The sequence below is a fragment of the Marmota marmota genome, unplaced genomic scaffold, assembly GCF_001458135.2.
Source record: "Marmota marmota marmota unplaced genomic scaffold, marMar, whole genome shotgun sequence".
NCBI lineage: Eukaryota > Metazoa > Chordata > Mammalia > Rodentia > Sciuridae > Marmota > Marmota marmota.
The window spans coordinates 21,862,507-21,885,899 of record NW_025999977.1 but is presented as its reverse complement, the minus strand read 5'-3'; the positions used below and the strand labels follow the sequence as shown (position 1 = coordinate 21,885,899).

The 23,393-nt window shown below is 32.8% G+C and overlaps 1 protein-coding gene across 2 annotated transcripts in view; it reads left to right on the top strand.

Annotated features, from left to right (window-relative positions):
• The window catches only part of Gtf2a1l (general transcription factor IIA subunit 1 like), a 45,794-nt gene extending 25,088 nt beyond the window's left edge, over positions 1–20,706 (top strand). For both annotated transcript variants that reach the window (XM_015479680.1, XM_015479679.1), the window contains 3 exons: positions 8,163–8,420; positions 9,099–9,188; positions 20,444–20,706. In XM_015479680.1, the coding sequence (XP_015335166.1) occupies positions 8,163–8,420; positions 9,099–9,188; positions 20,444–20,551 (456 nt within the window). In that variant the 3' untranslated portion in view covers positions 20,552–20,706. The remainder of the gene's footprint in view (positions 1–8,162; positions 8,421–9,098; positions 9,189–20,443) is intronic.
• The last annotated feature ends 2,687 nt before the right edge of the window (positions 20,707–23,393 follow it).

Genomic DNA, 23,393 nt, shown 5'->3' with positions numbered 1-23,393 from the left:
TCTCTCTCTCTCTCTCTCTCTCTCTCTCTCTCTCTCTCTCTCTCTCTCTCTCTCTCTTATCTCTGTAAGATTGGTAGTGGTGTTCCCTGTTTTATAATGATTTTAAGTGTTTGAGTTGTCTTCAGTCTAGCTGTAAAGATTTGTCTATGTCTTGATCTTTTTGAAGAACTAACTCATAGTTTTTGTTGATTTTATATTTTGTTTATCTCTAATAATTATTCCTTTCTTCTTCTGGTTTTGAGTTTGATTTATTCTTTTTATCCCTAGTTTCTTAAAGTGTAAAGTTGGTTGCTAATTTGAGATTCATTTTTTTATATTTTCAAAAATTTTATTGGTGTATTATAATAGTGGGATTGATTGTGACATGCATTAAACATAATTTGATCAATTTAGTTCCCTACTACCTCCCTTTCCCCTTTGCTACTCCTTCTCCTGGGTCCTTTACTTGACAGTTTTGAGATTGGTCTTTTGAAATGTAAGCATTTATAGTAAATTTCCCTCTTAGCACTGCTTACATCCCATAAATTTTGGTATATGTGTTTTCATTTTTATTTGCCTCAAACTATTTTATAATTTCCCTTGTGATTTCTTCTTTGACCTATTGTTTAATATATATATTTTTCATAATTTGTGGATTTTCCATTTTTATTACATCATTTTCTAGTTATTAATTTTACTATTATTTATTAAAAATCTATTTGTATAATTTTTATTACTATATTAAATATAATTCTAATATTTCCATTTTAGTTTTATCCCATTTGATGAGAAAAGATGCTTAGCATAAGTTTAACTTAAAACATTTTTTAAAGACTTGTTTAATATCCTAGCATATTTAATCTTGGAGGATATTATTTATATACTTCAGAAAAATTTGTATTCTGCTATACGTGGTGGTATATGCCTGTATTCCCAGTGACTTGGGAGATGGAGGTAGGAGGATTGCAAGTTTGAGGCAGGCCTCAGCAATTTAGCAAGGCAATTTAGTGAGACTCTGTCTCAAAATAAAAAATAACAAAAAGTACTGGAGATGTGGCTCAATGGCTAAGCACCCCCAGGTTCAATCCCCATTATTTAAAAAAAAGAAAGAAAGAAAAAATTTGTATTATGCCTTTGTTGCATGAAAAGTTATTTATATGTCCATTAAGTCCTATTGATTGATGTTGTTAAATTCTTTATTTTCTTATTGATCTTTTTTCTGATTCATCTGTTCATCATTTTAAATAGGGTATTGAAATCTCCTACTACTATAGAACTATTTCTGCTTTTAATTCTTTGAATGTTGGATATATTTATCTGCTCTGATGTTTGGTGAACTTGTGTTTATTAATTATTACATCTTTCTGGTAAACTGATTCTTTTATCACTGTGTAATTTTTTTTTTTTTGTAATAGTTTTTGACTTAAAGTCTGTTTTGTCTGATAGTAACATAGCCCCACAACTCTTTTTGGGTTACTGTTTGCATGGACTTCATTTTTACATCCTTTCACTTTCAATATATGCATGTCCTTAGATCTAAAGTGAGTTCTTGTAGACAGAATATAATTGGATCCTGCTTTTTGTCCATTCTTCCGGCCCATGTCTTTTGATTGGGGAATGCTGTAATTTAGATATGGGTTGACCCCTAGAGGTTCATGTCCTAGGGCTTGGTCTCCAATGTGGAGGTGCTGAAATAGTATAACCTTTAAGGGATTGGGCCATCTGCTTTGAGCTTCTTACCAGAGTTGAGTAGATGCTGACTGCAAGTTCTTGAACCTCAAGAACTGTGAACAAATAAACCTCTTTCTTTAAAAAGTACTAAGCCCTAGGTATTAGAGTAACACAAAATAGACTAATACGGGGAGTTTACTCATTTTACATTTTAAATAATTGGAAAATTGCCATTTTGTTATTTGTTTTCTTCATGTCTGAACTTTTTTGTCCCTCATTTTCTTTTATATTGTTTTCTTCTGTGTTTAATTGATAATTTTATAATGATATATTTTGATTTCTTTCTCATTTCCTTTGTGAACATTCTATAGTTATTTTCTTTGATTACTAGGGATATCACATATATTAGCATTATAATTATTTTTATCTTATATCAATTTAAGATTAATCACACACAAGGGGTTGGGTTTGTAGCTCAGTGGTAGAGCACTTGCCTAGCACGTGCAAGGCACTGAGTTTGATCCTTAGCACCACATAAAAATAAATAAAATAAAGGTATTGTGTCCAACTACAACTAAAAAAAAATTAAAAAAGAACACATACACAAAAGTTTATTCCTTTACCGTTCTACTGTCTCCTACTGTTTTCACAGATTGTATATTTATGTTATATACCCCTAATAACAGACATAATTTTATGCTTTTGTTTTTTAATTCCTAGAGAAGAATAAAATAATAACCAACTAAATTGTGATAATACTAGTTTATGTATTTTTCCATGTAATTTTCCTTTTCTGAAGAATTCTTTATTTTGTGTCACCAGAGTTATTACCTAGCATGCTTTAAATTTAAAAGACTCCTTTTAATGTGTCTTACAGGGAAGGTCTCATTGTAATTAATTCCTTCAGCTTTTATCTGGGAATGTTCTAATTTCTCCCTCATTTAAGATGGCAAGGCAGATTTTATTAAAGGTGGGTCATGGCAATAGGTATATGGACCATTGTAATAGGGTTTTATAGTAGGGGAGAGAGATTCAACTCAACTCCTTTTCTCATTTTAAGCCCTTTAATTATATCATCCTACTGCCTTCTGATCTTCATTGTTATGCTGAAAAATGTGCTAAAACTCTTTTTAAGGGTCCTTAGTATGTGGAAAAATTGATTTCTCTTGCTGCTTGAAATGAAAGTGTTTTTTAAATTTCAATTTCTAATTGTTGCTATTATATAGATGTATAGTTTTTGTCATCTTGATAGGTTTTAGTTGCTATTTTGTACATACATTGGAATTATTTTATATAGACAATTGTTTTTTTCTTGTTAATAGGAATAGTTTTTATTCCTTCCCAGTCAGTAATTCCCCCATTGACTTATTGCATCAAGATATCCAGTGCAAAATTAAATAAGAATGGTGAGAGCAGATATCTTATTTCTTAAAGGGAGAACATTCAGTCTTTCATTATCAAGTATTGTGTTGGCTGTAAAATTTTTTTTGTAGATGACTTTAACCTAAGTTTGCTGAGAGTTTTTATCATGAATTTTTGAATTTTTAAAATGTTTTTGCCACATCCATTGAAACCAAATGTTTCCCTTCATTCATCATTTGATATGGTAAAGCACATTGATTGATTATCAGATGTTCAACTTTGAAATGCACTCCCCAAATTATTTCCTTTAGTCAGGTTGTGTTATCCTTTTAATATATTGCTAAATTCAGTTTGCTAAAATTTTATTGAGGATTTTTGCCTCTCTGTTCATAAAGAATATTGGTCTTTATTTTTTTTCTTTGTACTACTACATCAGGTTAATAGTACTAGTTTCATAAAATAAGTTGAAAAATATCTGTACCTCTTCTGTTTTCTGCAAGAGTTGATAGTCATCTGGATCCAGACTTTTTATTTGTGGGAAAGAATTTTAACTCTGAATTAAATTTTTGAAATGTCTATTTAGGTCATCTGCTTTTTTTTCCCCCTCTTTTAACTTAGTTCCTTAAACTTTGGTAGTTTTTAAGGAATTTATTCACTTCATTCATAAAATTTATTATAAGTAAGTTCATAATATTTCCTTATCATTTTAATATTTTAGGACTTATGGTAACATCTTTTCTGTAATTTCTAATTTTGAATTCTCTCTCATGCTGACTCACTTGTTTGCACAAGATTTTTCAATTTCTTTTTCAAAGAATGAATATTTGGTATTGTTGATTTTTCTCTATTTTTTTATGTTCTTTGTTTCTCTCTTTATTTTTATTTCCTTTGGTTTGCATTGAATTTAACTTGGTCTTATTTTTGTAGTTTCTTACATGGAATATTAAAACATTGTTTTAAAACCGCCTTCTCTTTTCCTTCCTCCCCTTCTTCTTCCTTCCCCTCCTCTTTCTCCTTCTTTGTCTTATCATTCTTTGTTACTTCTCCTTCCTTCTTTTCCACTCAGGGTCCCTTTATCATTGAGCTACATCCCTACCCACAACCTGTTTTTTGCTGAGGCTGGCCTTGAACTTTTGATACTCTTGTCTCAGCTTTCCAAATTGCCAGTATTATACGCAAGTACCACCACATTGGATCGGGACTTTCTTCTTTTATAATCATTTAATACTATGCTTTTACCTGTGGACATAGTTTATATCTCACAAGTTTTTGTTTTATTTTAATTTAAATTCAAATAAATTAAGTTCTAATTCCCCTTGTGATTTACTCTTTGACCCATACATGTTTGGGATTATTATTTTAAATTTTTTAATATTTGTTTTTTTCTAGGTATCTTTCTGTTATTTATTTCTAGATTAATTTTTTTGTCAGGACATACATTGTATGTTTTAAATTTGTCAAGGTTTGTTATATGGCTCAGAATGTGGTCTGTCTTTGAGAACATTCTGTGTGCTCTTGAAAAGAAGCAATTTTGCTATTTTTGGATGGAATAGTCTATACATGTCAATTGGGTCACGTGTATTGATTCCATTGTCTTCTATGTCTTTACTGAATTTCTGTTTACTTTTAATTTCTGAGATAGGAATTTTGATTTCTCTAAAGATAATGTGGATTTATCTCTATTTTTCAACTTCTAATAATGGTTGTGTGTGTTTGTGTGCATGCACACGTACACTCTGGGGATTGAACTTTTAGGGCCTTAGTGCATGCTAAGTGCATGTGCTGTACCACTGAGCTACATCCCCAGCCCAAGCAATTTTAGATTCATGGAGTTTTGAGGTTATATATATATTGACAGGTATGTAAATATTTAAGATTAATGTTTTCTTCTTGAATTGAATCCTTTTTCATTATATAATCGTTCTTATTTATCTCTGATAATAATCCTTGTTCTGAAGTTCACTTTTTTTCTGATATTAATGTTAGGATTTTAGTTTTATTTTAATTAGTGTTTACATCATACATATTTTTTCTATTCATAGCCACTCCTCCCAGTTTCAAATTTAAAATGATCCAATGGTTGGATCTTGCTAACTTAATGCAGTCTGATAATTTCTGTTTTCTAATTGGTATGTTTTAACCATTTCTATTTAATATAGCTATTAAGCTACTTTGCAGTTGTTTTCTGTGTGTTCTTTCACTTTCTTTTTTCTTGTGTGTTTTGATTATTTCCTTGGCTATGTCACATCTGATGATTCCTTCAGATGAAATTTTTGCTCTATTATTGTTTTTATTTTTAGAATTTTTATTTGACTCTTATAGATACTCTTTGCTGAAATTCTCCAGATTTGTTCAGATATGTGACTCATTTTTTCATGATAGTCTGATGATTCTTACATCTCTGGGTCTGATTCTCTTGATTGCTTTTCTGTTTGATGGTTGGTTTCCATTGCTTTTTTGTTTCTTATTTTTTATTAAATGTCAGACATCTTGTTTAGAAAATGAGAGGCTACTTAAAAAAAGTTAAATAATATTTATACTCAGAAGTGGGTATTACTATTCTCACAGAGAGATATATCTGTATGTTCTGTTTTCCAAGGGCTGGTTATCCTTGAAAATCGGATTTCTTGAATGCCCTGTGACCTCAGGATGGATTCTTTGATGGATTAAAGGAAAAATGTGATATTATAGTTTATTTAGCTTTTTCTTTTTTCTTTTTTTTAATGTTATCAATCTCTTTATTTTCATGATGCTTTAGGAGTGCCCAGGTTTAAATTCATTATTTCAGTACGATATACTACTTACAAAGACTTTCCTAAATTCTGGTTTTTTTTTGACAATGCCCCATTTATTGTTTTTTTTATTAGTTACTCAAAACATTACAATGATCTTGACATATCATACATTTGATTCAAATGGGGTACATAATCATAGTTTTCCACATGTACAGATTGCAGGATCACATTGGTTATACAGCCATGTTTATACATAGGGCCATACTAGTGTCTATTGTATTGTGCTGCCCTTCTTATCCCCCCTCTTCTCCCCTCCCCTCCCCTCTTATCACCTCTTTCTACCCAATCTACTGTGACACGTTTCTCTAGCTTTTTCTTATTGTTAGTGTGTTGGTGGCAATTTTTTTTAGCTTTTACATCATAGGCAGCAGTGGAATCCCCAAGAATTTTCTAAATTATTTTTGTATACAATAAAAATTATTTCTATAATTTGGATTTATTTTCATTTTGGAGCACATAAGTTATTCACTTTTGCATAAGTATGATAGTCCTTATTCCATCTGTGAAGATCTTTTTTTCAGTGCAAACTAGTTAATTACGTGTTTTATTTTTGGACCTTTATTTATTTATTTATTTATTTATATGCAGTACTGATATTCGAACCCAGTACTTCACACATGGTAGGCAAGCACTCTACCACTGAGCCACAACTCCAGTTTTTTAATCTTATTTTTTCTATGTGAGATTATTTGTTGGGGGTTCTTTGAGAGATTCATTGTAGGGAATATTCTTATGGGTATGAGTCCCAGAAGGACATTCATCCACTCAAGATAATAAAGATATATCTTAAGAAGGTGCATTGAGATATTGCCCATAGTATCACCTGTACCTCACAAATGTAGGGGTAGAAAGAAAACCAATTTATTCGAAACTTAGTAAAGCTTCTTGAGCTCTGTTGGGAGCCTTCTTTAGCTTCAGTGACCTTATAGATTTCCAAGACTTCTGAGGCTGATATGATGAAGCCCATTTGGGTGCTGAGAGCCAAGCTTTACATGTCCTTGAATTCCACTTCTGTACCCCATCCTTGAAGTTAAAGTAACCTATTATATTTGTAATATGTGCATCTACTTGTGTTTGTTTCCAAAACAACCAGCAGTGCTCTATACTCCATGGTAGCACCTGGAACTTTTACCAAGTTTTCATGAGATCTCTGAAGTCATCAAAAAGGTTAAGTTCTGTGGTGCTTATAATCATATGAAATAGCCCCTGTCCTTAGCTTGAAATTTGGTTGGTCTCTATTCTGTCTATGACAAACCAACAGGAGAGCAGCATGTAGGGCAGTTCTCTACAATCAACTTTGGGATTTAACTCCATTGCACACCTTTCTAGCTTTTTGATCTTGGCAATTAGGTTAAGTGAGAAAATGCCTATAAAATATTTTACAAATGCTTATTTGTTAGCTCTGATTGGTGAAGGTAGTGATAAAAAGAGTAGCTATGTGAGCATAGGTGATTACTAAATTTCCTTTACATTTTTTCTAATTTAAAATCTTTGTAGTTGTAGTAAAAATATATATAACATAAACTTTGCCATATTTAAGTGTATAATTCAGTGGTATTAAGTACATTCACAACATTGTGCAACCATCGTTACTATCCATTTCTAGAACACTTTCATCATCTCAAACAAACTCTTTTTGTTAAATTATAATTTACTTCCTCCTAGGCCTAGTAACCTTTCTATCTTTTTGAATTTGCTGGCTTTAGCCTATTCTAGGTATCTCATATTAAATGGAATAATGTGCTATTTGTTCTTCTGTGTTCAACTTACTTCATTGGTATAATCCTTTGTATTTTTAGTTATGTATTAAACATGCTGTCATTTGTTTTCTACTTCAGTAATTGTTTAGAATCAAGTATAATAATTAAAAGCCAATAGGTACTATGTTAATTTAAGGTAATATGTTAATAAAAACTGGTAAATATTATATGAAAGTAGTGAATTCATTTGTTGCTTATGTATGATTATAAATAGGTTTACTTAATTTATTATTAAAAAAACTATTCTTATGTTACATGTACATATATGTTATATAGAAATGCTAGAGGTATTCTGGAATTCAAATCTGGAGGGAGAGTCATTTTATAAGGCAGAAATATGATTGAAACCAGAGATATTTTTACCACTGAGCTACATCCCCAGCCCTTTTAAGTTTTTAAATTTGAGTCAGGGTCTCGCTAAATTGATTAGGGCCTCACTGAGTTACTGAGGCTGGTCTTGTGCACCACTATGACCAGGCAGAAATATATTTTAAGTGACCACTTGTAGAATACTTGCCAAAGTAAGTTAAAATTCTGATGCATTGTTTTGTACATCATATTTGACTTGAAGAACTTTATTTCTTTCTCTTTTTAGAATTCTAATTCTCAGATGGATTTAAGCACTCAGGTATCTGATGATGATATTAATGAAATAATTCAAATAGATGGGACTGGTGATACATCTTCCAATGAAGAAATAGAAAGTATAAGGGATGTAAATGAGAATGAATTTATAGGGATTATTGATGCAGGAGATCTAAAGGTGCTTGAAGAAGCTGGCAGTATATCAAATGAAGATTCACCTGTAAACAGTAGTGATGATGAAGATGCTCAAATAGATGTTGTGGAAGAGGTGAGGATCACTTTTGAGCTCAGACTTTCTTTATTAACTTACAACATTTGTGCTTCAGTATACTTGGGAACCAAGATCAATTACAATATTTCTGTGTTTTTGCGCTTTAAAATGAGACTTATTTGTATGTTGGGACTTAAACTTTTAACCTTAAACTGTAATTTAAATTAGTAGTAAGTGTTTAGAAATTGTCTTATGTATTTGTTGTTCTTGATTAGAGGTAGTGGAAGGTTTAGGGGATGGAAGTGGAGGTTAAGAAGGTAGCCTGTGTAGAAGTATATAGTATCTGTTCTAGTTCTAATAAGTACACATCTGGGTGGAATATGGTAATTAAGGAGTACATATGAGTATTAGCTATCAGTTGTGGTAGATTTACATTACATATATATCATATAACACTAAATCTTTTCTGCCTTATTTAATAGTCCCAGTCCTGTGCATCTTATTACTATCCTTATTGTATTAATGAGAAAATTGAGATATGAGGAGTTTTAGTAACTTGCATAAGATCAGTCATATGATTATTAAGTAGCCAAGCTGGGATTAAAACTCAGCTGTTTGACTTTAAAGTATAATATAATTCTGCCTCTCTAAGCTCTTCATTTCTATATGTTTCTCTATCTTTAAAAAATTTGAAGCATCATGAAATTTCTTAATGTGATCATCTTTCATCTTTAGGATCCTTTAAATTCTGGAGATGATGTTAGTGAGCAGGATGTGCCAGACCTGTTTGACACAGATAATGTAATTGTCTGTCAGTATGATAAGGTACTGTATTCACCTTTTGGACTTTGAGTTTATTAATTGCATTTGGAATAGGAAGATTTTTTAAATGATGGAAAACATTATGGTGAGTTATAGTTAACTGTTTAATGAATTGCAAAATAGCTATTTAATTCTGTCAAGTTTTGATGGTGCATTTTGGGTCTAGTACTGTGCTGTATGGATGCTGTAGTACTAAAAAAAAAAAGCAATAGTCCTTGTCTTAAGGAGGTGACAGTCTTATTGAAACAAGGTATATCTTAGGGAATAATAGAATAACACACAATAAGATGGCAGGCAAACCAAAAGCTAAAATATGTGACAGGTAAACCAAATGCTAAGACGAGTGTTACATAAATCAAATGAGATATGTGGCAGACTGTGAGTCCTAAAAGTGGCTAGGAAATACAAGAAATCATTTGCAGTTTGAGTTCTCCACAAATCCTTCATGGATGACATGGAGCTTTGAAATGGGGTTTGAATGATTTATAGGATGTAGGTTAATATAGAGTGTAGGCATTCAAAGTAGAATATCCTGAGAAAGGCCAAGAAATGAATAGTTGTAGTATGTACAAGGGACAGTGAAGAGACAGCTTTGGCTCTAGTAAGTGTTCTTTTATTGGATGTACACTGAATGAAGCTGGGCTGGAAGACGGAGTAGGGAGCATGTTGAAATATCCTGAATGCTAGGTGGAGAAGTCTAAACTTGGTCTGAAGAACATTAGCCTTTTGAAAAGGCTATTGAAAAAATTGTAATTGAATTTAGAAACTGGCTATGTTTAATGATTTGGAAAAGGCTAATAGGAAGAAAAACAGGGATAGTATAGATATGAAGTAATTGAAGTTCAGATTAAGTAAAAAGTAAGATTAAGTAAAAAGACAGAAAAGCTAGAGGTTATGATAGAATCAGTGGGACTCTGTGTTAGATGAAGGTGCCTTTCAGGTTTTAAGCTGAGGAAATAAGTTAGTAACAGTTTTTCTTAAAAAAAAAGTTGTGATTATTATGTAACAGAATGGCAAGTTTTTGTCCTTAATTCATGAATATTTCTGTTTTTTAAAACTTGAGATATCATTAGTATACTGTAAATTTTACCTGTTTAGTATATGGTTCAGTGTTTTTAAAATATGTTCATGGATATGTACAACCATTAGCTTAGTCAATTTGAAAACTTTTCTGTATCTTCAGAAAACTTCTTAAAACTTTACGTCTTACTCTAATATCTACCTGTTGCCCCCACCTTGCCCCTTAGGCTGGGGGAACCACTGATCTACTTTGTTTCTATGAATTTTCCTGTTCTGGCATTTCATATGAAAGAATCATGTAACATGCAGTATTTTTTGACAGATTTCTTTTGCTTACTATGATGTTTTCAAGATTCATTCATATTGTAACATGTATCAAGACTCTTCATTTTTATTACTGATCAATAGTCTATTGAATATATATACCACATTTTGTTTTTTAATCTGCCAGTGGACCTTGGGTTTTTTGTTATTCAGCTTTTTGTCATTGTGATTAAAATACCTGACAAGAACAACTTAGAAGAGTAAAGATTCATTTTGGCTCACAGTTTTAGAGGTTTAGTCCACGGTTGGCTGTCTCCAAGACTGGAATATCATGGCAGAAGGTCATGGTGGAGGAAAGCTTCCCAGCTTATGGTGGCTGGGAAGGAGGGTGGTGGTGGTGGAGAGAGATAAAGGGGTAGGGGAGAAAAAGAGAAAGAAAGAGGAGAGAAGCTGGTCAGAGACAGATATATTCCCCAAGGTTGCATTTTTGTAGACATCACAGATCTAAACCATAATATCCTTCCCCTGGCCCCCAAAAGCTTGTGCCCATCTCACAAGGCAAAATACATTCATTTTATCTACAAGAGTCCCTGTAGTCTTAATAGTTCCAGCATTGCTTAGAAGTCCAAGTCCAAAGTCTCCTTTGAGACTCAAGGCAGATCCTGTGAATCCCTATAAAAATAAAGAAAGAAAATTAAGTTACATGCTTCCAATATATAATGGCACAAAATAAACATCTCCACTCCAAAAGGGAGGAAAAGGAACATAGAAAGAAGGGACAAATAGTACCAAAGCAAGACTGGAACCCAACTAGGCACATATTAAGTCCTGCAGCTCCATGTCCAGCATCCAGGGCACATGGTGGTAAGATATGGGAAGCCCTACCTCCATGACCTCGATGGTTGCACCCATATGGCCTCTCTCTTGGGCTGGCTCTGCTTCTTGCCTGCAGCTTTCCCTCTGCCAGCAGTCCCCATTTCTGGTATCTCTTGATTCCTGGGGTCTCCACAGAAGCTTCAGCTTTACCCTAGTTGTCATGAGCTGAGCGGCTTTTCTCAGCCATGATTTTTCTGCCTTGAAGCCAGCCAACTATGGACTGAGAACATTGAAATCATGAGCTAAAAAAACTTTTCCTCTTCCAAATTGTTCTTGTCAGGTGTTTGGATAACAGTGATAAAAAGTTAACATAGTTGTTTTCCACTGTATAGGGAAAAAAGTAATCTCTTTTCCTCATTCACCACTAGGATCATAGCTAAGACCCTATAATAAAAGAGAAAAGTGTACACATTTATTTTAGATAAGTTTTACATGGCACAGGAACCTTTAGAAACGAAGACACAAAGATAAAGGGAAAAGTATTTTTCTGGAGAATTGTGCAGAAGTGTGATTGGAGGAAATAGGGGTATGATATTGTAATTAATGGAGGGGAATTTTGTAAGGCCTGTTTGTTCAGATTCTTCTCTGTGTCCCTGTGTCTTCAGAGATGAATTAGTTTCTCCTGGGTGTAGGGAGGGCAACTCTGGCTTAAGTGTTTTGTAAAATATTCAGAAGAAGGTTAGAGAATTCTTTTATGGCCTGCTTAAGGGAAGAATAACAAGAGAAATGTCAGAGAGACTTTCTTGTTTTGACTGTTTTCTCAGATGCCAAGGTGCCATATTTTGGGTTAGGATGTCTTGAACCCCATCACCACCTTTTGGATATTATGAGTAATGCTGCTATAAACATTAATGCACAAGTTTTTGTGTAGGTATATATTTTTATCTGTCTTGACACCTAGGAGTTGATTTTCTGGATCACATGGTAATGGTTTATGGAACTACCAGGCTGTTTTCTAAAACAGCTATACTATTTTACATTCTTACCAGCAACATTTGAGGGTTTCAATATCTCTACATCCTTGCTAACACTTGTTATCTGACTTCAAGAACCTAGTCATCCAAGTGAGTATGAGATGGTATATCATTGCAGTTGTGATTTTCATTGCCTTGATATCTAATAGATATTTTACTCTTTTTTTTTTTTCTTTTTGGTACTAGGGATTGAACCCAGAGGTGCTTTATCACTGAGCCATACCCTCAACTCTATTTATTTTTCATTTTGAGGCAGGATCTTATTAAGTTGCTTAGGGCCTTGCTACATTGTTGAGGCTACCCTCAAACTTGCCATCCTCCTGGCCCAGCCTCCTGTGTTGCTGGGATTACATGCATGTGCCACTATACCTGGCCTATTTTTTTAAAAAAATCACAATTAGAATATACTTAAAGGAAACAAAGGATACCCTTTGTTGTGAATTTATTTTTAAAAATCATTTTCTATAAAAATGATAACCACTTTCTTATCTATAACATTTTATATAGATAGAAAATTTAGAATTTAGGCTGGGCACAGTGGCACATACCTGTAATCCCAGCGGCTTGGGAGGCTGAGGCAGGAGGATTGCAAGTTCAAAGTCAGCTTCAGCAACAGTGAGGCACTAAGCAACTCAGTGAGACCTTATTTCTAAATAAAATACAAAATAGGGCTGGGGATGTGGCTCAGTGGTTGAGTGCCCCTGAGTTGAATCCCCAGTACCAGCCCCCCTCACCTGAAAAAGGCAATTTAAATGCTTGTAAATATAATTTAAGAGGGAGTAGGAGTAGAAAAGGGACAGTTCTTAGTTTGAAACTTCTTTTAGTTTCTTATAAATATTGTATTGACTTCTACAAAGAAAAGATTTTAAGGTATCTAATTATATATGCATTCTTTAACGTCTCAAAATATTTCTAGAACATTATGAATATAGTGTTCTTTGCTACATTGTTGAAGAGAGTTTATAATTAATTACATAGTGCATTGTATTTTTCAAAGCGTTTACTCATACTTTGTGTTTTGCTTCTACTCCTTGTGGAGTAGATTGAGGTGATATTAGTTGTATTAACAAATCTAGTTGTCTGAGAGTACTCTCTAATTAGTGAATATTTTAAGAACGTTAATAGAAACCAGGGTATTGGGGAGCCATTGAAATATTTTTTAAAGGGAGTGATGAAGTCAGAAAATAGTAGCAAAAAGAATGTATCTATAAAGTCAAAATAGGGTGGAAAATATTGTTATAGTGAATTTTTATGAGGGAAAACTTGCCAGTTCTTGTCATGGGTTGATTTGCTTAGAATAGTATTGAATGGAATGAAACTCAAGTAAATTAAAAGAATCCTCAGTAGTCTTTTTTTTTTTAAATATTGATTTTATTTTTTTAAATACACAGCAATGGAATACATTACAATTCTTATTACACATATAGAGCACAATCTTTCATATCTTTGTATATAAAGTATGTTCACACCAATTCATTTTTTATGCATGTACTTTGTTTTTTTTGCATTACAATTCTTATTACACTTATATACCACAATTTTTCATATCTCTGTTTGTATATAAAATAGGTTGACACCCAATTCATGTCTTCATACATGTACTTTGGATAATGATGTCCATCACATTCCACCATCCTTGCTAATTCCCTGCCTCCTCCCTTGCCCTCCTTCTCCTCTTCCCTATCTAGAATTCATCTATTCCTCCCATGTTCCCCCTCCCTACCCCACTATGAATCAACCTCCTTATATCAGAGAAAACATTCGGCATTTGTTTTTTGGGGATGGCTAACTTCACTTAGCATTATCTTCTCCAACGCCATCCACTTACCTGCAAATGCCACGATTTTATTCTCTTTTATTGCTGAGTAAAATTCCATTGTGTATATATAGTCTTTAAAGCTTTACTGGTTCAGAGTGTTTTAAAGGCCAATAGCATCTGTTACCCTGGGAGAGTATTACAAATACAGAACTCTGTGGACCACTCCAGAGTCCTGGATCAGAATGTGCATTTTTTAAAAAAAACATTTAAAAATATTTTTTAGTTATAGATGGACACAATATCTTTATTTATTTTTATGTGGTGCTGAGGATCGAACCCAGTGCTTCACATGTGCGAGGCAGGCACTCTCTACCACTGAGCTACAGCCCTAGCCCCAGAATGTGCCTTTTTAACAAGACTTTCAGGTGATTTGCAACCCCTTAAACTTGGAGAAGCACTGTTTTTTTTAAGTGGTTTATTTTGCTTTGATTAACAGATGAAATTTACCTTTTAAACTGTATAGTTTAACTCTTGGAAGAAAGTTTGAAAATTTTAACATGCACAATGAAAAGGGGCTAAATAAAGGCATTGGTCTATATACTGGGTGAGAATTAGTGATTCCAGAGACCTAGAAAGTGTCTAAGATTAATATAAAAACAGACATTACTATTGCTGCATATATATACGTGACTGTATGACCAATATGATTCTGCAACCTGTACACTCAGAAAAATGAGAAATTATACCCCATCTGATTCAAATGTATGATATGTCAAGATCATTGAACTGTCATGTGTAACTAATAAAAACAAATAAAAAAATAAAAAAATAAATAAAGGTTAAAGTAATAAGGATAATACAGGAAACATTAATGGTGAAATGAAACATTTTAATAGGAATGAGAGTATTCTGTGCTATAAATTGGACACTTTATAAAGGAATGTGAAATCATTTGAATAGCCTATATCTTCACCTAACAGGTTAGTAAACTTTTTTATAGTGGCTTTGTCCTTTAGATGTTAGCACAGTGATTAATTGTAATGTATATAGTACAGTCTCTCAAATGTATATTTGTTTTGGTGTTTAAATAGTGCATACACTTGGTTAAAAATCAAAACACAATAAAAAGGTATACAATAAGGTCTGATTCTCACTTCTTCACTATTTATGTTTCCTTCTAGTAGCTCTTCTGATTCTGACTTGACTGCAAATAAGTAACTAGTTATATTAGTTTTTAAATATATTTATAGAGCTTATTTAGTGTAAGTACAAAAAGTAGCATAGACAATACTGCATTCTGCACCTTTGCTTTCTACTGTTGACAGTGTCTCAGTCTTTTTTACATAAGAAGGTTTTCTTCATGCTAATATTTTAATAGTCGTATAATATTCCATTTTAGGGTTATTAAAATTTATTTAATTAATTCCTTACTGATGGATATTTATGTTTTAGTCTTTTGCTTGGAATTACTCTATAGATAAGACATTTCACATGTATATAAACATACCTATTACATAAATGTACAGAAATAGGATAACTAGGTCAAAGACAAATGTATTTGGTTAGCTATTGCCACAGTGCTCTCCAAGGGGATGTTCCAGTTTATATTTCCAAAATAGTGTTTGAGAGTGATGTTTTTCCTGCACATTGCCTATAGAATGTGATAAAGAAATTTGGATCTTTATTGCTATGGAAAGTGAAAATGGTATGTTGGAGGAATTTTTAACTTTCTATGTGTTTAAGGGCCATTTATATTTAGTTTTTGTGACCTTGTTCTTAACTTTTGTCTTTTTAATACATGTGCTGCTGAAATGAGTACACTTCTGTCTTTTTCATTTCTTTTTTTTTTTCCTGGTACTGGGGATTGAACCCAGGGACATTTAACTATTGAGCTACATCCCTGGACTTTTTAATTTTTTTAAATTTTATTTTGAGAACAGGACCTCTTTAAGTTGCTTAGGGTCTCACTAAGTTTCTGAGGCTGGCTTCAAACTTGGAATCCTGCCTCAACCTCTTAGTCACTGGGATTATAAGCATGTGGCACTATACCCAGCAACTTTTTAAACCATTAAAATATTGGTTTTCTACTCAGTGATTTCTAAGAGTTCTAATTCATGTTGAGAGATATTATTAGCTTTTTGTTATACATGGAAGTAATTTTTCCTTAATCATTTGCTTTCATTGCTTTTCTTATGTGCAGATATTAAATTTGTCAGTCTTTAATTTTATGACTTCTAAATTTTGAGTCATGAGAGCTTCTTTCTTACCTCAGTATTTTAAAGGATTCACTCATGTTTTCTTCTAGTATTTATTTGATTTCTTTTTTAATATTCAAGTCTTGATCCATTTAGTATTTGTGTTGATGTATAAAGTAACATGGTTTCAACTTTTTTTAACACTTGATTTTCCTAACATTTATTGAAAAGACTGTTTTGTCCATACTGATAAGATTCCTTTATCACCTAATAAATTTTGATATGTATTTGGATTTAGTTAATTTTCTATTTTGTTCTATTGGTTTATGTATCCTTAGTCTTGTATTACATTGAGATTTTTAAATATTCGGTAGGTTAGTAATTGTTTATTGATATGTTTTTTCCTGGGTATAATTGTCTATTTTTCAGCATTAACTCAGAATCAACTTGACCAGTTCAAAATAAAACCTAATCGTTACTTTCAATGAGATAACATTAAATCACAAAATCTGATATTTTAATGATGTTGGGGAGAAATGGGTTGCAATTTTAGATAGAGTTTCTAGGGACAGCCTTACTGAAAATATAATAGGCTAGGGATCAGAAAGAGGTAAGGGAGTGAATTGTTAAAGTATTTGGGTAAAAACATTTCCAACAGAGGGAACAAATGTAAAAGTCCTGAGGTAGGAATACCTTTGTGTTCTGGGAACAGAAAGGAGTCCAGAATGGTAAGGGAGGGGAAGTGAGAGATTTTGCATCCATTGTAAAAACTTTAATTTTTGGATGAGAAGCATTGGAGAGTTTTGAGCTGAGAAATGATATTAAATTACATTTTTAGGAGAACCCCTCAGGCTACCACATTCATATTAGACTAAAAAGTGGGGATGCAAGTGTAAAAATGGGGAAACTAGTTACAAGTTTATGTATTGTCTAGGCAAAAGAAAATAGAGGCTTAAACAAGAGTGATACTATTGGAGGTGGTAGAAGTAGCTGAAATATGAATATCCTTTGTAGGTAGAACTAACATGCACTGGTAGATCTGGGAATGGGGTATGACTAGGAGGCATAAAGAATATTGAAGAATTTTTTTTTACCTGGCCATTTCCCATTGAGATGGGGGAAGACTTGGGGAGAAAAAGTTATTCTAGTTTTAAATTTGCTTCAGGTGTCCACTTGACATTTAGGAGATGTGGAATTAATTGATTGAGAATCAGGACTTAAGGGAATAAGTATGAGCTAGAGATATAAATTTTGTCATCAACATATAGATGGTGTTTAAAGTCATGAGATTAGTATTACCAAGAATAAATATAAGCAGAAATAAGGGTTCTGGTATACTCTAAAATTGAGAAGTAAGAGAGAGATTGGAGGGATCAGTAAAGGAAACTAAGGAGTGGTCAGAGTTATGATGTTGGGGAGTTGGATGAAAAACCAGAATGTTTTAGAAACCAAGTGAGAACAATTCAAAGAAGAGAGTATTGAATGCTGCCAACAAATCAAATATTTCTTCTTTATTCCTAATTATTTTATTTCTTTGATTTATGTGGTTATTAGGCTCTTCCTCTGTGTCTTCTTTTGTTTATATGCATGAAGGCTATAGATTTCGGTGTGCTAATTTTGTATCCAACCAGAGTTCCTATTTAGTATTTTTTCATTGATTATCTTGGAGTTTTGACATACATCTGCAAATTTATTAAATTTTTCCAGTTTTTATATCTCTATTTTATCTAATTGCATTGGTTAATATCAATTGTAGTTTACACTTGTCTGTATTAGCTAGTACCTATAAAGTGTTTAAAAGTTGAATAGTGGTAGATAATCTTGTGTATGTCCTGACTTTCATGGAAATACTTTTAAGGTTTTCCCAGCTGTATGTGTATAGGACAAAAAACAAATGATTCATTTTTTTTTTGGGATTAAAAATACCCTAAATACATGAGTATTCTCAAATGCATTTTCAATATCACTGGAAATGATAATGATTTGTCACCTTAGGTCAAGTAATTTTTTTTTAGATTAATAAATACCTAATTTAAACTATATTGAAATTGTAGGACAAATTGCTGCAATTGTTCTTCTAATTCTGGTCATATTTTCTCACCTGTGCTGAGTTCAGGATTCTGTTGTCCCTGTTGTATTTCAAAGGGATTTTAAAGATGTGCAAGAGAAAATTTGGGAATCAAACTCAGAAAAAAAGTTTACATTATTAGGGCATTTTAAACACATAAACAGGGATTTATCCTTTGCATTTTCTTATACTTCACAAAATGCACAAGAATACCAGTCACAATATCTGTCTATTCCCAGACTTGATTATTTATAGTCAGACAACGAGGTTTAAATATTACCTTTGATCTCAAATCATATATTTTCTGAATAGTTACTTGTAGTTTATGAAGAGGTAGCAATTATTTTATGGTTTCTTACCTCTCAAAGTAGTATTATTTCTTATCATTTTATTTTACCTGTATCTAGGCTGATTTATTAAATCTGAAGAACAGCGGACAGAATCAAACAGATTTTAGGATGTATCTTCTGTCTGTGGTTGGTGCTTTATTGTGACTTTCTTTTTCACACTGAAACACAACTTTTTCATTTTTGATAATATTAGCTACCTCCTCCCTGTTTATACCTTTGCAGACATGTTGGACTCTTTGGTGTTCTTGAACAGTTCAGGCATGCCCCTTGTCAGCAACTTTCTCTCCTGTGCCTTTTGCCTGGAGTGACCTTGAGTCAATACCTGCCTGGCCTTATCCCTTGCCTTCCTCAAGTTGTTGCTTAAGTATCACCTTAATGTGAAGCCTATTCTGACTAGCCTTTTTAAGATTGTGCTTTGGTTCCTACTTTATTTTTTGTAGTGCACATCACCTTTTAATATTCTATATAATTTACTTACGGATTACATTTCTGTCTCCTTTCTATTAAAATGTAAACTCTTCAAAGGCAGGATTTTTTCCCCCTGTATTTTCCATATATATTATGTATATGTATGTTTTTACAGATATAGTATATGAAATCATGTATAGTAGGCCTTCTATATCTGCAGTTTCATCCTCTGTTTAATCAACTGTGAATTGAAAATATTTTAAAAATTGCATCTTTACCAAACATTTGCAGACCTTTCCCCCATCTCTAATCCCTAAACAATACAGTATAATTACTACTTAAGAATATTTACATTGTATTAAGTATGCAAATAATCTGGAGATCTACTCCTGAAGATGAGGACAGAACTCCTTGGAAATTGGTACTAGAAGCTTTTAATTCTCGGATACAAAGGAGTCTTGTATGCGTGGACTCCCTTCCACTTTAACATGGAGGTGCTTTCTGTACCTTTTAAAAAGAATTTGGGAGCTAAGTACTCTGCATCTTCAGAACTGCTTCTTTTCCTCTTCCCTGTTTTGCCTTCTGGGTTTGGACCTACCTTAATAGCTTTTGCTGCTTGCACTTTTGTTTCAAATTCCACAAAGGCAAATCCCTTTGGATCTCCAGTAGATTTATAATGTGGTATACTTATATAAACCACATTGCCGTATTTCCCAAATACTCTTTCAATACAGCTGTGATTAACATTTTGGGGAAGTAACTCCTGTGATAATAAAAGTAATGCAAAGCCTAAGGTTTTCAAATTCTATACCTTATTCATGCTAATAAGTTTGTAACCTTAACATAAAAAAAGTCTAGAGATGATTTAAAACATATAGAAGGATATGCATAGGTTATGTGTGTGTGCTATATGTAAATATATGTAAACATGTCAGTATATGTAAATACACATACATGCATGCACACACATACACACACACACATACACCATTTTACATAAGGGATTCAAGCATCCACAGGTTTTCATATCTGTGGGGGCTATGGAACCAATACCTCAGGATACAATGATATTGAGGGATGACTGTAATATGATATAGATATAGTATCTCTAGTGCCTAAAATAATATTTTATATGTAAGAACTGGTTGTATTTTCAGTACCTCAAACAGTATTTGACATATAGAAATTCAAATATCTGTTGAATTAGTGAATAAACTATCTTGAGGAGGTCTTACTTTTAAAAAATTCCTATTTAGTGTTAGAATAAATCTGTTTACTATTTCAAAGAAATGTAAATGATTTTTTCACTTATAAAATTAATTTAGATTATTTTTCTCCCTCCAGATTCATCGAAGCAAGAACAAATGGAAATTCTTTTTGAAAGATGGTGTTATGTGTTTTGGAGGGAGAGACTATGTATTTGCAAAAGCCATTGGTGATGCAGAGTGGTAAACTTTCTGAGCTCAGTTCATCAGTTTTGTAAACATCACAATATTACATATTGTGAAACTTCCTTTTATTTTAAATATAGTCCATCAAGAGCTGATCAAATTTTAATTCACTATATGGAATTTAATAAACTTCTAATTCAGATGCAGATGCAAATATGCAATTTTATATTTATTTTGTTTTGTTTTAAAATGCCCTCCCCTATTATCTATACTGTTATGTCTTATTTCTTTTTTTTTTTTTTTTTTAACATATTTATTTATTTATTTATTTATTTAGTTATTGGCAGACACAACATCTTTGTTGGTATGTGGTGCTGAGGATCGAACCCGGGCCGCACGCATGCCAGACGAGCGCGCTACCACTTGAGCCACATCCCCAGCCCCTTATTTCTTTTTTTAAATACCTTTATTTTATTTAGTGCTTTTTTTTTTTTAGTGCCGTGGATGGAACTCAGTGCCTCACACGTACTAGGCAAGCACTCTACCACTGAGCTATAACCCACAGCCCTGTCATGTTTCTCTTTTTTCTTTTTTTGTAGTTGTAGATGGACAGATTATTTTATTTATTTTTATGTGGTACTGAGGATCAAACTCAGTGTCTCACACTTGCTAGGCAAGCGCTCTGCCACTGAGCTACAGCCCCAGCCCCCTTGTCATATTTCTTTTTTGAAGTAAAATTTAAATCAGATTCCAGTGCCCCTTCATATAAAGTCAATATCAATTGTTAGATTGGAGTAGTTTACTTTCTAATCTTTTTCTTTTCTTCTTCCTAGGCCCACCTGGTCACTCTGTATTTTCTCTAGGCAAACCTTATTGTAAATTAAGCCCTAGGTTAATTGACAAGATATCCTACCCAGGAACTAGGATTTAAAATTTCACTTTGCTTCAGTGATTTTTTAAAATAGTACATTGTAAGTACTATTGTATCAGTCTTCTTTATGTAGCACATTGTATTATTAGGAAAAAAAAAGTCATAGTAGTCCCATTTGTGTCTCTGCATGTCTTCATGCCCCTCATCTTTTAAAAATGAAAAAAAAAAAATCAATTTAAAAGTAGGCTTACCACAAAACAAAGTCCAATAATAAATATCCTTGCATGATAATATAACTGGTAATAATTTTGGTAGTGACTAGAAAAAATTAGGATTTCACCAAATTGTTTTTGATCTCATACCCATTTATTAGCTCAGATAATGTTAAAAAGACTTCTAATTCTTGAGAAGTTATCTAAACCAGTGATTTGCAATTTTTTTTTTGGCCAGGATCCACACTAAGAAATGCACTTTGACAACACAATATATATTTGAATGCATATTGACACTCATGACACAAATGAAACAAGTTTCAGAAAATCATGATTGCCTTTAGCATGATGGCCTTCTACATTAGCTGATTCCATTCTGCCTTTTTTTTAAACCTGATGATCTCAACCAAGTTGGTCTCATTACTTGCAGTTAAAAACCTTTTTTTTGGCACGCTGACAATCATATCTTTATTATTCAGTATGAATATGATAATATAGAGGATTCAGTTCTTAACAAATTCATCTAGTATTTTATTGCATTTTTGATTAAGATGTATTAATTATGCCTATTAATAGGGTTTAGTGTGCTATTTCAGTATATGCATACAGTGTGAAGTGATCAAATTCACCCTCCCTGTATCCCCCTCCCCTGCCCTGCTTGCTCATCAACCTCTAATAATCACTACTCCACATTCAGGTTTGCCTTTTTTTTTTTTTTAAACTTACACATATGAGAAAGATTTTTAACCTTTGTGGTAAAGATAATGTGAGATAAATCTCCAGATTTTATCTGAGACTTCACTTTGCTATTATATGAATTTTAGGAACCTCTGCATCATGTCCAAGGTAAACATTTCTTATTGTATTTTATAACCAAATACTATAAAGTTAGTTTCTAAGTTCTTATAAAGACAGTGCCTTGGTAAATGTTGTCTTTTACTTTTTATAAGTAAAGTGTCTTTTGTAGAGGTTACAGTTTGCTATGTTAAAGGAGGTTTGTGAAAGTATCATGTATCTAATTCCTGTGCCAGTACACTTTGAGAATTTCTCAAATATTTTTCTCATACTCAGCATCCTATGGTGATTTCTTAACATACTTTCTATCTCCCTGTAGACCAAGAAGATCTTATTGATTTTGCATAGAATTAGTCTCTTGGAATGACTAACTGACCTTGCTTCCTTTATCTATTTTATTCAATGTGCAGAATACCCCAGTCAGTGCTATAATATGTATAAATAATCATCTACAGTTCAGACTTCATACAGCGTTAGGATTCTAATTCTAACTGCTGTACTCAGTTTAAATCATTTATATTGTGTTGGAAAATAATAACTATAGAATGAATAGTGTTTTAGTCAGCTTTTTCATTGTCATGACTAAAGGACCTGACCAGCACAATTAGAGGAGGAAGAGTTTATTTGAGGGCTCACGGTTTCAGAGGTTTTAGTCCATAGAGGGCTGGCTCTATTTCTTGGGGCTCGAGATGAGGCTGAACATCATGGCAGAGTGTGTGGCAGAGGGATTCAGCTCATATTATGGTGATCAAGAAGCAGAGAGACTCCACTCCCGAGATACAGAATATATATCCCATAGCCACATCCTAATTCCCACCTTCTCCAGCCACATTTTACCACTCCAGTTACCACTCAGTTAATCCCTACAGGGGATTAATTCACTGATTGGGTTGAGACTTTCACAACCCAATCATTTTTTCCTCTGAAGTATCTTTCATTGTCTAACACATGAGCTTTTGAGGGACACCTTACATGCAAATCATAACAAACAGCAACAGTTAATTGGGACAGTAGGCAGGGGATTT